This window comes from Eretmochelys imbricata, chromosome 8 (genome assembly GCF_965152235.1).
Source record: "Eretmochelys imbricata isolate rEreImb1 chromosome 8, rEreImb1.hap1, whole genome shotgun sequence".
Taxonomy (NCBI): Eukaryota; Metazoa; Chordata; order Testudines; family Cheloniidae; genus Eretmochelys; species Eretmochelys imbricata.
In genome coordinates this window covers 71,393,449-71,408,905 of record NC_135579.1, presented here as the reverse complement: position 1 = coordinate 71,408,905, position 15,457 = coordinate 71,393,449, and the positions used below count along the sequence as shown (strand labels likewise).

At 43.5% G+C, this 15,457-nt stretch overlaps 1 protein-coding gene across 2 annotated transcripts in view; it reads left to right on the top strand.

The window, feature by feature from the left end:
• The window catches only part of PLPPR4 (phospholipid phosphatase related 4), a 43,864-nt gene extending 29,834 nt beyond the window's left edge, over window positions 1–14,030 (top strand). The window contains exons 5-7 of one of the 2 annotated variants that reach the window (XM_077824895.1): window positions 6,472–6,529; window positions 8,165–8,338; window positions 12,693–14,030. In XM_077824895.1, the coding sequence (XP_077681021.1) occupies window positions 6,472–6,529; window positions 8,165–8,338; window positions 12,693–14,030 (1,570 nt within the window). The remainder of the gene's footprint in view (window positions 1–6,471; window positions 6,530–8,164; window positions 8,339–12,692) is intronic. The other variant, XM_077824896.1, reaches the window with a different exon arrangement.
• Window positions 14,031–15,457: the final 1,427 nt, after the last annotated feature.

Here is a 15,457-nt window from a genome sequence, read left to right as displayed (position 1 = left end):
TGGGTTGCTTCTACTTTTACTTTTGATAGGGTCTTCATAAGTTCTACATGATGTGTAGGGAAAGATCATGGCTAAATACCCATGTTACCTGAGGTCTCCTTATACCTTAGTTCATGAAGTCCACTACACTTTGTTCTTTACTACTTTTTTGTGCATTTTCTGCTTGGCTGAAGTCGGGGCATTGACAGACATTGAGACTGAAGTCCCTTATTTAAGAAAAGATCGCAGCATTGCAAACTACTCTACACTCCCCAACCAATATGAGCTTCAGTCCTTACCTGTCTAGGGACAAGAGGATAGTTCATTCTCTCTGGTCACTCAGGGAGATCACTCCCATGGAGATGGCCAACAAGCATGGAAGTTAACGCTATTTGTGGCGGTAGTTTATGTATGCTGGACATCAGTTCTCTGGGAACTCAGAGACCACAAATGCGTTTTAGACAGGCCAGCAGTCATCAGATGGTAAAACAGTCACTACTAGAGATGAAGGACTCTATATCCTATTGCTCTGATGCACCTGGTCCTCACCATGAGTCTTAATATTTGACAGTTAGTTCAAGAAACTTATCTATACTACCCTAATTATATTTTTAGGCTCTTGAAAAATGCAGTCACATCCCCTCTTAAAACTCTTTATTCCATTGAACACACCACCAGTTTTTCCTAGCTCTCCCACAATAGGTTAACTCTCCTTTCTAATTTATCATTCATGTTGAAATCCCTTGAATGTTCTATACTGTGGTTTTCTAATTTGCACATAGGTATCTAAAAGAGATTCAGCAAAATTATAGGATGGCCGGAGCATGTGAGCTGCTTGGACACACTAGCGTGACCAGGGACAACTGCCAGTGAGCCTGGTGCCCACCGTAGTGGACAGGGCTGGGGGCAGTACAGCCATGCCAGAGGAGCTGCCTGGGCTGGGCACTGGCTCCTGCAAGCGACGGCCTGACATGCTGCTGCTTTCACTGTGTGGTTCCTAGCCCCGGTGCTGACCATGGCCCTGCTGGTCTCGCTTGCTGTCACTAGAGCCCTTCAGCTCTGCAGATATCTACTTTATGCCCACCGATATAAATTGTGTGTCCACGCAGGGCTCTAACTATAATGATAATTAAGTATTGGAACAGATATCCAAGGGAGGTTACAGAATCTCCATCACTGAAGGATTTTAAGAGCATGTTAGACAAACACTTGTCAGAGTGGGTCTAGTTATGCTTGGCCCTGCCTCAGCACAGGTGACTGGACTAGATGACATCTCAAAGTCCCTACCAGCCCTACATTTCTATCATTCTATAGTGGCTAATTCTTCACTCTGTTCTTTCTGACCCCATAAGCCTTTACTCTCACCTAGGCTCTGATTCTGCAAGGTGACTGGTGCAGGCAGTACCTTGCATCTGCATGGAATCCCACTGAGTTCAGTGGGGTTCCATAGGTCCACCCTTGCTCCAAGTAATTTCTTTATCCTTTCACGTAGGGCATCTACTGTTCTGTGTTTGCTGCACTTATTAGTCCACTCTGTCAAATGCCTTTTAGAAATTTCAGAATAGTACTTCACTTCGCATATCATCACCTCTAAAACATCAATCAGATTTGTCACATCAGATGAATATTTTATGAAGCCAGTGGCCAATTTTAATCAGCTCATATTTCTTCAGAAATGTTATGATCTCATCTCATATTAATATCTCTATGTTATTCCTGACACTGAGATTGCATTTGATGATCTATAATTTTCTGGCTCCTCCTTAATTATTATTTTTGTTTCCTTCAAGTCCTTCTCCACTCATGCTGGAGTGGTCAGATATCTCTTATGGTCCAACAGACTCTTCAGTCACCCCTGTTGGGGTTTTATGGTATAATCTCTCCAACCTTGGAGAGTAATCTGACTGTTGTGATTTTAACTTGTACAAGTCTTGTTTTTGTGAGATTGCTAATGGCCTTCATTTTTAATTTATAATACACCAGAAACTTTGTTTCCATATGTCGTAACTAGCCTCCAGACTCCCCTGTGAACAGTAAAGAGAAGAATTTGTGTAATTATTCAGCTGATAGAGAAAATTAATTTTCTCTGTTATCCCTTAGTGGTCCAGTGGCATTCCTCATCAGTCTCTTCCCCGGTTTATAGTCAAAGTGCCTTTCCATAATTTTATTCATATCATAGGTGAGTTCTGTCTCCTTTTGATAGTTCTAGTTTTCTTAATCAGTTTTATACTCTCTGTTTTCTTTCATAATTCTCTTTATCCCCTTTGCATTGTGTGTTCTTACACTCTGCATGTTATATGAACTATTTTTCCTCTCATAGCTTCCTTAGTTTTATCCCCCATGTTCATATTTCATGACTCTGAGTGGTAGCTTATTTCTTGTGCTCAGAGTAGGTTTTCTTTCAGAACTCTGAATTTATCTACTACATTAATACTAGATGTAATGCTTTGCATTCACAAAGAAGAGTCATACATTTTCAGCCAAAATTATTTTCATTTTAAAATTAAAAGATAACAAAACAAGAAAGAATAAAAGTAATATCTCCCTGAGAGAGCCCTGTATGTACCTCTCCTCTGTAACAGCCTGCATTTGCACTGAATGCAAAGAAACAAAAAGGTTCAGTAAACAGAAAATAAACCAAAACACAATGACACAGCTACACATCAAAGTCATGAAATTAAGACCCAGACCTGAACTTTGTCAAAGTTCAGACAGCTGGATCCAGTGCTGTGCTCAGGCCTCTCTGTCTGTTCATTGGCACAACTGACTCTTTGACAAAGATGTGCAGACCATAAATACATGGTTTCATTCACCCAAATTGGGGGAGAAACTGAGTGGCTTCTACCACAGCCTATAGAGCAGGAGTGGGCAAACTTTTTGGCCCAAGGGCCACATCAGGATTGCAAAACTGTATGGAGGGCCGGGTAGAGAAGGCTGTGCCTCCCCAAACAGCCTGGCCCCTGCCCTCTATCTGACCCCTCCCACTTTCCACCCCCTGACTGGCCCCCTCAGAACCTCCGACCTGTCCAACCCCCCCTTGCTCCTTATCTCCTGATGCCCCCTCACGGGGCCCCCAGGCCCTAACCGCCCCCCGGGACCCCACCCTCTATCCAACCCCCTTGCTCCTTGTCCCCTGACCGCCCTCCCTGGGACCCCCAGCCCCTAACTGCCCTCAGAACCCCACCCCCTATCCAACCCCCGCTGCTCCCTGCCTGCCCTGACCCCTAGCCACACCCCTGCCCCCTGACAGGCTCCCTGGGACTCTCACGCTTACCCAATCCCCCCCCATCCAACCTCCACCCCATCCAACCACCCCCTGCTCCCTGTCCCTTGACTGCCCCCCGGGACCCCCTGCCCCTTATCTAACCCCCCCCACACACACACACACACACTCTCTGCCCCCTTATTATGCCACTCAGAGCAGCATGTCCGGCAGCTGTGACCCCCGGCCGGAGGCAGACATGCTGCCACGCTGCCCTGCAGAAGCGCACAGCCTTGCTGCTCAGAGCGCTGGCAGCGCGGCAACATGACTGCAGGGGAGGGGGGACAGCAGGGGAGGGGCCGGGAACTCAAGAGCCGGGCAGGATGGTCCCGCAGGCTTGATGTGGCCCGTGGGCCATAGTTTGCCCACGTCTGCTATAGAGGCTCCATGTCCTAGGGAGGGAAGATTTTTGTTTTTCTTCCCTATGCCACTCTTAATACTTACGGATATTCCTTGTGAAAGGCTCTCAGAATTTACAAAGGAGTCAAAGATCTAAATCTCTGACCTTACTAATGAGAAATTAACACATTTCTATTTAGCCAGAGTCAAAACTGAGGAATTGCTAGGGCATGTCTTCACTACCCGCCGAATCGGCGGGCAGCAATCGATCCAGCGGGGATCGATTTATCGTGTCTAGTCTAGACACGATAAATCAATCCCCGAGTGCTCTCCTGTCGACTCCTGTACTCCAGTGCCGTGAGAGGAGCAGGCAGAGTCGACGGGGGAGCGGCAGCCGTCGACTCACCGCAGTGAAGACACCACGGTAAGTCAATCTAAGTACGTCGACTTCAGCTACATTATTCACGTAGCTGAAGTTGCATAACTTAGATCCAATCCGCCCCCCCCCCACTGTAGACCAGGGCCTAGACACAAAGTTCAGATCAGTGGAGTTGCATTCACACTAGTTCTGAATTTGGGCCACAGAGTTCATTTACACAGAATTATTTAGAGAAGACAAAGCAAAACGCAGAATATAAAAAAATATGATGCAGCCTCTCAAAGAAAAACCAATTCTTTAATTCACCAGGACATACTGTAGACGACAACATCTTCTTAGCATTGCTGTAACGTTCTAAGAGGGGCATATTTATGACAACAAATTGACATATATTTTCTATTTATAGTGCCCTTTTTTAAAGGTCAGAGTCGTTCTGTTCATCTTCCACAGACCTTTAACTAGGATTCTGGTCAAGAACCCTGGCTGTACAACAGAGGTTGTTTTTTTTTTTATAAACTGAATCTAGCCCTTTATTTTTTTTTCCTCTCATGCCCTTGTGACTTTTTTGTTCTTCTTTTCAGAGAAAAGAAGGTGTTGAAATGCAACCATAAAGGGGCAAATGTCAAGATCCAGAATATCTGATGTGACAGTTTTATTTAGCTACTGCTGTTATGGTTCTGGCTGCAAATGTTCTAAAATAATAGACGCTAAGCTACACATTGTAACTTTCACCCTCGTTATAGCTCCTTATTTGGGACTCAATCCTGGAATGTGCTGAGAGTACTCAACTCTGTCATCACTTGGAGCCGAGGCCTCCCCCCACCCCCAGCACGTTGCAGAATCCGGCCAAAAATCAGGAGTCCCCCACAATCTTGACATCTTCAAGGAATCTTCTAATTTTTTTGTCTTGCTGGTCTGCTCCTTTAGCTGTTGGGTGAAGGGGCTGGATTACTTTATCCTGAAATGCTTTCTCCAGTTCCTTTGCCGTACGTGAGCCTGTCACGTCAGGAACTACTGGGAGCTGAATCTGAGGAACCAGGAGACAGAGAATAGGTTCACTATGAAGGTTCAGAATGAAGGTTCACTATGCCCGCCTCCTTAAGACAAGAAAGCTCCATTGTTATTCCCCCCTTTTCACAACAGTAATATGGGGAGGAAGGAGGAGAGAGAAAGCACAGAGAGGATGCAGGGTCTCTGCGCAGTCAGAGGAAGACATTTAGGGGGATGTCAGAGTGCTGAAGAAATTAAGCCTTCACACTGCTCCTCCAGACCACCTACAACATTTCAGGACGCTTTCTGTTTTCCATATTATCAGTCTTACTTGTGGGCCCCCATTTCTCATATACGGCGAAGCAACTTTCTGCTATTCTGGTGGTGCAAAGCTGCCCTTCAGCCAGTGGATCTTGGCACCAGAGGAGCTCTTCTGCTTAGGGTGATCCTTGGTTGGTGTAGAGACACTGTAGCAACAACTATTCTAATCACCATCCTGACTGACTCTTCAGGGGGCATAGCTAGGGAAAACCGGGTGTGACCACAACTCCCTCATGCTCCAGCAACACCCAGTTACTATAACAGTACATTGGTAGCAGTCACAAATTAGAGCAACCCCCAGGATTGGCATTCAGATGGCCCAACATTTGGAGAAGCAGACTGCTTCCTGACCTGTGCTGCGCACTCTTAGGCCACAGCTAATCATCTGAGCCATGAACTTCATTGATTAAGATTATGGAGATATATATAATGTAATCAATTATTTGCACATATTATTTGACTAGCAGTAGAATAATATTGTTGATGAATAAATTATTCACAAATAATAAAACTCCATTATTTGACTAGCTCTATAGATGGCTAAACAATGTGCCTCAAATAAATTATTCACGTTTTTCCCCTCAATCAGAACTACCTATATTGATAGAAAAGAATAAGGTAGATAATGTGTAGCAGTCTTCCTGTAATACTCATTCCAGTCACTAACCGCCTAAAGAAAGAATTAATGAAATCTCAATCTATTTACTATGTAAGAATTTTTTTTAATGAGATTTTTGAGCTTATCTCTTTGGACCCAATCATCCAAACATCTACTATTAGTTGTTAGTCAAAAAGGAAGTCCCTCTGAAGTCAACGGAATAATTATATAACTCATATGAACAGACTTTTGTAGGATACGGCCCATCATGAAAAAATATCCAGAAATGTAATTATATATATATTTGCCCCTTTAAAGAAATCAAATATCTCAGAGTTTGGTGCATCTAGTTTGTTTTTTAATATCAGAAAATGATTTGGTGTTGAATATTTAAAACAAAATGTGATTATTTTATTAATTCAGTTCTTAGCTGATCCTTTCCCCAGAATACGGAATGGGGACTTAGGAAAAAATATAAAAGATAATTTATTTGCTTGTGATTCATAAGTTAAAAAAGACTGTACCATCCCATGTGTTTTTAAATGAGCAGTCGCAGAGTGTATTTGAACTGAGAAGCATAATTTGAGTATCCTTCCTTGGCAGAAAGTCATTCCCTTCTCAACATGCGACTCTGGCAGCCTTTGCAGCTGTATATATTTCGGTAAGTAATCAACTCTGTTCATTATTCATTTGTACTAGAGAAAAGTCAGAATGTCATTTACTCTCTGGTGTAAAGTGACTTGACTTAGATTGTTGCCTAACGTAGTAAGGAAATAAATAAGCTCTTATCCTCTGAGCCTGACAGCAAAATGAAATTACAAATAGCTAAAATAAACTCAATATTGTATTACTATAAAAGAAACAGTAGGGACACAGTAGTTCCACACAGTTTGTTATCTAGCAACATTATCCTTTGTAGTGGAGTGTAACATTAAAGCATATTTAATGCTTCATATTATTCACATACAAAATATGATACTTGTCTTATAAAGTGATATTTTAGTTTGCGTTCAAATAATGCTTAACATATCCTGCCTCTTTTCTTCCTCCCATCTAACTTCAAACATTGCATCCAAACTCTAGACTTTAAGGGACAAATTCTTACTTGATATCGCTGCATTGACTTCAGTGGAATTACATCAGGAATTTGTTTGTTTGATGTGAATAGCTCCACTGATATTTACCAATAGGATTGGCTGGCTAATTTATGGTTAGTTGTGCCTTTGTTGAATGTTTAATTTTTAAAATCTAGGAGGAGCACAGGTCAGAGGCTAGGAACTCAGCAAGATTCAAAGAGCAAGTGGCTGTTTATGTAAACAACAAAAATATCTAGAGTTAATGCTAACGGAGGATTGGAAGCAGTGTGAAACCTTATGTTTCCGGGCTTAAATCAGTTACTGCAGACAGTCTTTTTGTTCTGTGTTTGCACAGTGACTTGCATAATGGAGTGCTGATTCGTGAGGGACTTCTAAGCACTTCTGCAATGCAAATAAATAATAAATAACAACCACTGATTAAATTGAAACCTTCTGGGGGGGTGGAGGGATTGATTACCCCACATCTGCCCACTGTGGGATCTCTTGTACCTTCCTCAAAGCAGTGTTTCTCAACCTTTTTAGGTTAGTGATTCCTTATTCAAAGTCAAAACATTACACCATCCCCTTACACTTACTATCAAAATAAGAGTAAAAAATATATTAAGGATAACCATGATAGGTCTATATAATTTAATTGTGTGTGTGGTTATATACTCAACAGACAATACTTGACCATGAAGGTTAAGGGAAGTGGAGGAGCAAGATTTTCTTTGCTTTAGATTATAATAAAATTTTCAGCACATTGTGATTGCTTTTTGTGACATACACCCAGGGGTCATGACCCACTGGCTGAGAAACACTGCTCTAAAGTATCTCATACTAACTGCTCTCAGAAACACTGTATTAGATGGACGATGGGTCTCATCTGGTTGGACAATTCCTATGTTCCAAAAGCACTATCTCCTTAGCTAGTAATATTTGCAACACACCAAATCCTTACTCAGGTCTGAGTTGCATTGTCTTCGGTGAGAGTTTGGCTTGGATAAGGCCTTTGGAAGTGGTCCCATTTGATTAAAGATTTTTCTATAGCAGTTGAATGGATTTTACCAAGAATGAAAAATAAAATCAACAAAATTGATGCAATAAGAATATACCAGGCATTCCTTTGTATTCAGTTGAAGAAACCATACATGAAATAAAGTCATGTCCTCTTAGGTCAATCTGAAATTTCATAAATCACTTTTTCTTTTCTTTTCAAGATGTACTTCAATTCCACTTTAACCGACTCCTCCAAACTTCTGAAACCTCTTCTCGTCTTCGCATTTATCATCTGTGGAATTATATGTGGCCTGACTCGTATCACCCAGTACAAGAGCCATCCAGTTGATGTCTATTGTGGTTTTCTAATAGGAGGAGGAATTGCTCTCTATTTGGTAAATACAGTATGAATGTGTTCTAAGTTTTAGAAAACACAAGTCATTCATATTGCAAATGGCTAGTGAATTCTACACAGTATCGTTTCTGGAGATAAACTGATAAAGGGGGAACAGGATGGCTTTAAAATGGATTGCCTGTCATGGATGCCCTCATGCAGCAGGCTGCAGCACAATAGGTGTGTTAGCATCAGTTTCCTTTTTCTCCATCCATGAAAGGAACATAATTTCCTCAGTGTCCAACACAAAGCCCCATCTCTAGGTATAATTTATTCACAAGCAGCAGTTTCCCCAAAACCTTTGTAGTAAAACCATTCTCCACAGACCCAAAGTAAACATATAAAGATACAACACTTTCTCCATTCTCCTCCTCAGGGACAAAACCGCTGTGTCACCCACCCAAAAGTCAATATCAGCACCGTGTTCCCTGTTCTTTTTTGCCTTGTTCCAGGGCCTCCCTTTCCAGGCCATCCACCTGGGAATAAGCAGTCTCATGACTCTTCTACCCCAGATACAGGATTAGTCCTTTTCAACCTCCCAGCACTGGCTCCCCAGCTCAGCAGGCTAGCCCCGCCGCTGGTCTCCTAGCCTGGCCTCCCTCCCTGTTTCACGGAGGCCTGCAGGGCTTTCCATTCTCTGCAGCTTCCCTGTCTCCCCCAAGAAGCTCTCACCTGACCCTTTCTTTGCTCCTCCAGCCTGTGCTCTCAGGCACAGCTCACCCTGCCCTTTCCTGAACCTCCCCTTTTGGGCCCAGAGCCATCTCATAACCCCTGTTGGAGGAAAGCCAGTCAGTCGCAGTGCATTGGACCCTGCTTCATCTTAAAGGAGCCAGTCACCCAGTGAAAATAACATAATGTACAACGTTGCAATTAAAAGGAAATGTAATTTAAGATTGAACATGGAAACAGCTCTAAGACTGTGTGCTATCTGAAAGTATCTTGTGACTTTTCTATCCAAACACTAGCTAAAATAACAGATTAGATCAGAATTTGCTGCCATGGGTAGTTTATATTACAAATATCAGTTTTGTTTTCACAATTAAATATGAACTTTAAAACGGCCAAAATTAACATAAACAGGTACAATAAATTGCCAAGTTGGTAATAAACTAAGGGCAACGTAGTGCCCTTGTACATCATTGGAACATGTTGGGAGGTTGTGCAGAACTCTGCAGCCTGAGCAGGGATCCTCTGAGGCACTCCATGTGTATAGGGTAGAAGGATTCAAGAAGGGCTTAGCTCTCCTTACATCTGTTGGTGAAAAGCATAGCAAGTATTCCTCCAGTGCTTGGTGTTGTGTGTGCTAGGAAGTGGGGCTCTGGACACATCCCCAGTCTGACTGATCTACATCATCTTAAGTCTTCAGAACACTGTCAGGCTAGCTACCTCCTAGCCTCCCCAGTGCTCAAGGAATTCTAGTGACAGCATTTTTCCTGGGTCCTGTGTGGGTGAGGAAAAGATGTTTCCCTGCATCCAGCTATGAACCAAAATGAGTCAGAAATGCTCTTCAATATAATATTAAAACAGATGATGTTCAGTCACATCATGGTAATCACTTGACAGTACAGGCTATATGCCAGGTGTTCTCAAACTGGGGGTTGTGACCCCTCAGGGGTCGCAAGGTCATTACATGGGGGGTCGCAAGCTGTCAGCCTCCACCCCAAACCCTGCTTCACCTCCAGCATTTATAATACCATTAAATATTTTTAAAGTGTTTTTAATTTATAAGGAGGGTCACATTCAGAGGCTTGCTGTGTGAAAGGGGTCACCAGCAATGATGACCTGCCAAAATCTTAACAACCGGTTCCCTATTAAAAGTTGTGATTTAAGGTATGTGCCCCAGTATGTATTTTTGTACCAGCAGGGTTACCATATGTCTGTATTTTCCCGGGAGGAATTTTTAAAATTTAAAATTTAAAAATTCCTCCCTAACGGCGATTTAAGAACCAAAAAGCCTGACCTGTCCGGGAAAATACGGTGTATGTTAACCCTGCCTAAAGTTCTTTTTTAAAAAGATGGGCCTGAACTAGAAATCAGCAAAGTTTCACATGTGTGGGTCCCTGCCACTCCCTGGGGGTGTGCTAGGGTGACCAGATGTCCTTATTATATAGGGACAGTCCCAATTTTGGGGTCTTTTTCTTATATAGGCTCCTATTATCCCCCACCCCCTGTCCTGATTTTTCACACTTGCTGTCTGGTCACCCTAGGGTGTGCACATGTGTGGGTCCCAGCTGCTCCCTGCCCCCCTCACTGAAGCAGGTGTGCAGGGTTACTGCCCTGGGAACTGCAGGGCATCAGTGGATGCGGGCCAGCTGCAGACAGGGGCATGGGGCAGGGCTAGCTGGAGGCAGCGGATGCGGGGGCTGGCTGGAGAAAGGAGGGTGCGGGGTTGGCTGGAGGCAAGGGAGTGCAGGGCTGGCTGTGGGCAGGGCAGGGGGCGTGGAGCTGGCTGGAGACAGGAGGGTCCGGGGCTGGCTGGAGGCAGGGCAGGGGCTGACTGGAGGTAGGGGCTGGCTGCAGGCAGGACAGGGGGGTGCAGGGCTGGCTGCAGACAGGGGCTGGCTGCAGGCAAGGCAGGGGGTGTGGCAGGGGCTGGTGCGGGCAGGGCAGGGCAGGGGGTGGCTGGAGACAGGGGCTGGTGCGGGCAGGGCAGGCGGTGGCTGGAGACAGGGGCTGGTTGCGGGCAGGGCAGGGGGTGCCGCAGGGGCTGGTGCAGGCAGCGCAAGGGGTGGCCGGAGACAGGGGCTGGCTGCGAGCAGGGGGTGCAGGGGGTGGCCGGAGGCAGGGGCTGGCTGCGGGCAGGGGGTGCGGGGGTTGCCGGAGGCAGGGGCTGGTGCAGGCAGGGGGTGCGGGGGTGGCTGCAGGCAGGGGGTGGCTGCGGGCAGGGTGGTGGGTACTCACAGGGAGAGCAGCAGGACGCAGCCCAGGCCCAGCAGAGCAGCCGGGGACCCACCAGGCAGCATCGGGAGCCCCAGGGCCAGGGGAGCAGCAGCAGCAACAGGGCTTATGGTCAGGGCCAGCCCACATGGCTCCCCCAGCACAGCACCCCCGCTGGCCGGAGGAGGAATTACATCACTTCTCGGCCGGAGCCCATCAAAGCCTCAGCGCCCCCTGCAGGGAAGCGGGTTAACAACCGGTTCTAAAACTGCTTCAAAATTTAACAACCGGTTCACGCGAAGCAGTGCGAACCGGCTCCAGCTCATCACTGGTCACCAGTACAAAAGTTTGAGAACCTTTGCTATGCAATGCCCTCACCAGAGGATGATATTAGAGGCAATAGCTTTTAGAGTGGTAGAAGTAACACCAATATGAGTAGACTATTGAAATCACACTGTATATGAAAATGGTCAGTTCCTGTGTATTGCAACCTGATCTGGAATTGATTTTTTTACTCTGGATGCCACATAAAATGACAAGTGCATGTAAAGACATACAAAATTCACAGAAAAATTGAGTTGTGCCTATGTTTGAAACACACACTCAAGCATGTTCTTGACTAAGCTTGCTCATAGGCTGTTGCATGATGGCTTACTTCAGAGACTCTTCATTCTAAATACTCTGCAGCCAGCAAATCAGCTCTGAAAAGTAAAAAAAAAAAAAATCAATGGGGAGGTTGAGAAGGAGAAATTAATACTGTGTAATTACAAACAGTTCTGGAAGTAGTGCAAAGAATTAACCTGAGTGATTAGCTCAAGCATTTGGACTGTTTATTAAATATTCTCTCTCACTAGAATTTCTTTAAAATGATATTGTTTTACAACTGGCCCACTGAATGGAGTAAATGTCACGAAGCTAAACCTTGTTGAAGTTCTGCATACCTTGGAAGCCAATTGATTCAAATTGTTCTATCATGTAGATATTGTATTACATGGTCATTACACAGTAGAAAGGGCAGAACCACTGAGCAGAGAACTAATCTAGCTGGAACAAGATTCAGTAAATCAGAGCAGACAGTTGTGTAGCTGTAAACATTACTTAAGTGAAGGCCAGGAATTGTGAAAACATTATTTTAAAAACAAAACATTCTCCCTTGTACTGTATCTGCTGCTTTGTAGGAGGGGGAAATAATCCTCTGCTTTTCCCAGTTATTCTCTTAGACTACATGGGTGTAATAAAGGATCACAATGGTACCACTTTATACATACCTGCATGTACAGAACTGAGGGCAAAATTTGGAACAATAAATAAGATTTGTATTGGTGAGGATAAGTAGTAATGGAAAGAAAACAAACTGAACCATTTAGCTGTATTAATATTATGCGTTTTCTATTTATTTAAACCCATGAAAGTATAATTAAAGTGTCTGAAAATATTTGTTTTTCCATAATTATCTAATGCTTCTATCCAAATACCAGGGTCTTTATGCTGTGGGGAACTTCTTGCCAAGTGAAGAGAATGTAATTCACCAGAATCTGCAAAGAGAACCATTAAGATCTTTGACAGACCTGAGTCAAGATGCCAACAGAATTTTACCGGGTAAAAATGGTGGCAATAGTGACGGCCGTTCCTCTCACCATTCTGAGAGTATTCTGAATCGAAACCATAGAGATTCTGGATCCCTGACTAACATCAAGAGAGCAAATGCTGATGTAGAGATTATAACTCCACGAAGCCCAATGGGAAAGGAAAATATGGTTACTTTCAGCAACACTTTGCCAAGAGTCAACACGCCATCACTGGAAGATCCAGCAAGGCGAAACGCAACAATTCATGCATCAATGGACTCTGCCCGTTCCAAGCAACTTCTTTCTCAATGGAAGAACAAGAATGAAAGTCGAAAATTGTCTTTGCAAGTAATAGAGACTGAATCCGGCCATTCACCACCAAGGGCTATTGAAATGCGATCAAGCTCTGAGCCATCCAGAGTGGGCGTTAATGGTGATCATCATGGCCCCAGCAATCAGTACCTCAAAATTCAGCCTGGCAGTGTTCCGGGTTGTAATAACGCGGGTCTTTCTGGAGGGCCAAGAGTCTCTATTCAGTCACGTCCTGGTTCTTCACAGCTAGTCCATATTCCTGAAGAGACCCAGGAAAATATAAACACATCTCCCAAAAGTAGTTCAGCTAGGGCCAAATGGCTGAAAGCTGCAGAGAAAAGCGTTGCATGTAGAAGTAACAGTCAGCCAAGAATCATGCAAGTAATAGCCATGTCAAAGCAGCAAGGAGTGCTTCAGAGCAGTCCTAAGAATTCAGAGAGCAGCACAGTCACCTGCACTGGAGCCATCCGATATAAAACCTTGACAGATCATGAACCCAGTGGTATTGTAAGAGTTGAGGCCCATCCAGAAAATAACAGACCCATAATTCAGGTGCCATCAGAAGGTGAAGGAAGTGGATCTTGGAAATGGAAAGCTCCCGAGAAAGGTAGCCTTCGTCAAATTTATGAGCTAAATGATCTCAATAGAGACTCTGAGAGCTGTGACTCCTTGAAAGACAGTTATGGGTCTGGTGACAGGAAAAGAAGTAACATAGATAACAGTGAGCATCACCATCATGGGGTTACCACTATAAGAGTCACACCAGTGGAGGGAAGTGAGATTGGCTCAGAAACTCTGTCCATCTCTTCAAGCCGTGACTCCACACTTCGAAGAAAAGGTAACATTATTTTAATCCCTGAAAGAGGGAGCAGCCCAGAGAACACCAGAAACATCTTCTATAAAGGAACATCCCCCACAAGAGCTTACAAAGAATGAAAAGAGACATGTCAGCTGATCCATATTACCAAGAATTAACACATTTTGATAAAGCTTGTGCTCTCTTTCTTTTGAGCAGATTCAGAAATATTCTTGATGTGCCAAATTTACTGAGCATCGGCCTGACTATTGTTGGATGTTGCTGATGTATGGTGTGCATGAGCTTGTGGATTTCATGTGGTTGGGGGGGAGGGGGAAAGCACAATGCAAGAACCTAATACAAACAGTTTTCTTACAACTTGTTTCGTCAGACTAAAAACATTTCTCGGAGGGTGACGATATCAATCAAAGTGATGGTCTTGAACACAGACACTTTATTTCCTGAATGTGCCAACTTTTTGATTTTATTTATATTTATGTCTGAGGACAAATAATTTTTTCACAGCAAAGCCTGTATCAGTGTTGTATATTCACCTTTGCAGATTTTGCACCAAAACTTTAATACAGGGTGGTGCTGACTATAACTTTACATATTTTGAAAATTTACATATGCGTTAAACTCGACACATGACATATTGATGTGCAGTTACTTTAAAAGTAATACTGCTAATACTAGGACGATGCTGGCTGCATTCATGTAGAGTAGGAAATATTTATAGCTTTGTTATAGTGGATTTGTCACATTAAAAGATTGCAAAGATTTTGTGTAGTTCTTTGAAATAATGTTTACTGCAACAAAAAAAATATGTGGGTGACATTCCATTGGAGTGGAATAACTATCTAGTTTGAATAGTTTAGCTGCTGCTGCTCAACTTTTGTTTAAGTACAGGTGCTCCTAATGAAGAGGCTTCTTCTTAGTGGGCTGACTTGTAGAACAGTTTTAAATATTGTTTTTAAAGGGATCTTTTAAAGCACATAAAATAATACAGATTTTGCATTTTTACAAGCTCTCATTTTGTCTCTTTGCAGACCTTATATTTTTCTGTTAATTTTTAACTAGATAATGCTTGACACTGATAACTGCAAAGAAATTTGCTGTGAAAGAAGGTGAGCCATGAAAACTGAAATTGCTACTGCCTGATCAGTCACTAACTATTGATTAACTGGCATTCTAGCTCACACTTGGATGTACACACTTCACTTGCTTAGCTTAGCACAAAATGACCATAAGCTTCACTCTCGTCATAGTGGATCCTTATTTTAATGCTTTGCTTTAAATTTGGAATGTCTTAGTATGCAGAATCAATACACGAGTATTGCATTGTGCCTTGGGTGCTACTGGGGGCCCTGGGACAGACTCATAAGACCCTCCTTAAACATGACTTTTTTTCAGTTAGGAATCAAGAGGGTTGTGTCCTGGCACTGGAGAGAATATGGATGAACTCCTAATGGTGTGATTCTTCCTGTAATACTTTTATAATATGAGGAAGTAACTTGCCTTCTTAGAATCTGTGTTGCCAGGAATTACTAAACTGGACTCTAAAAGG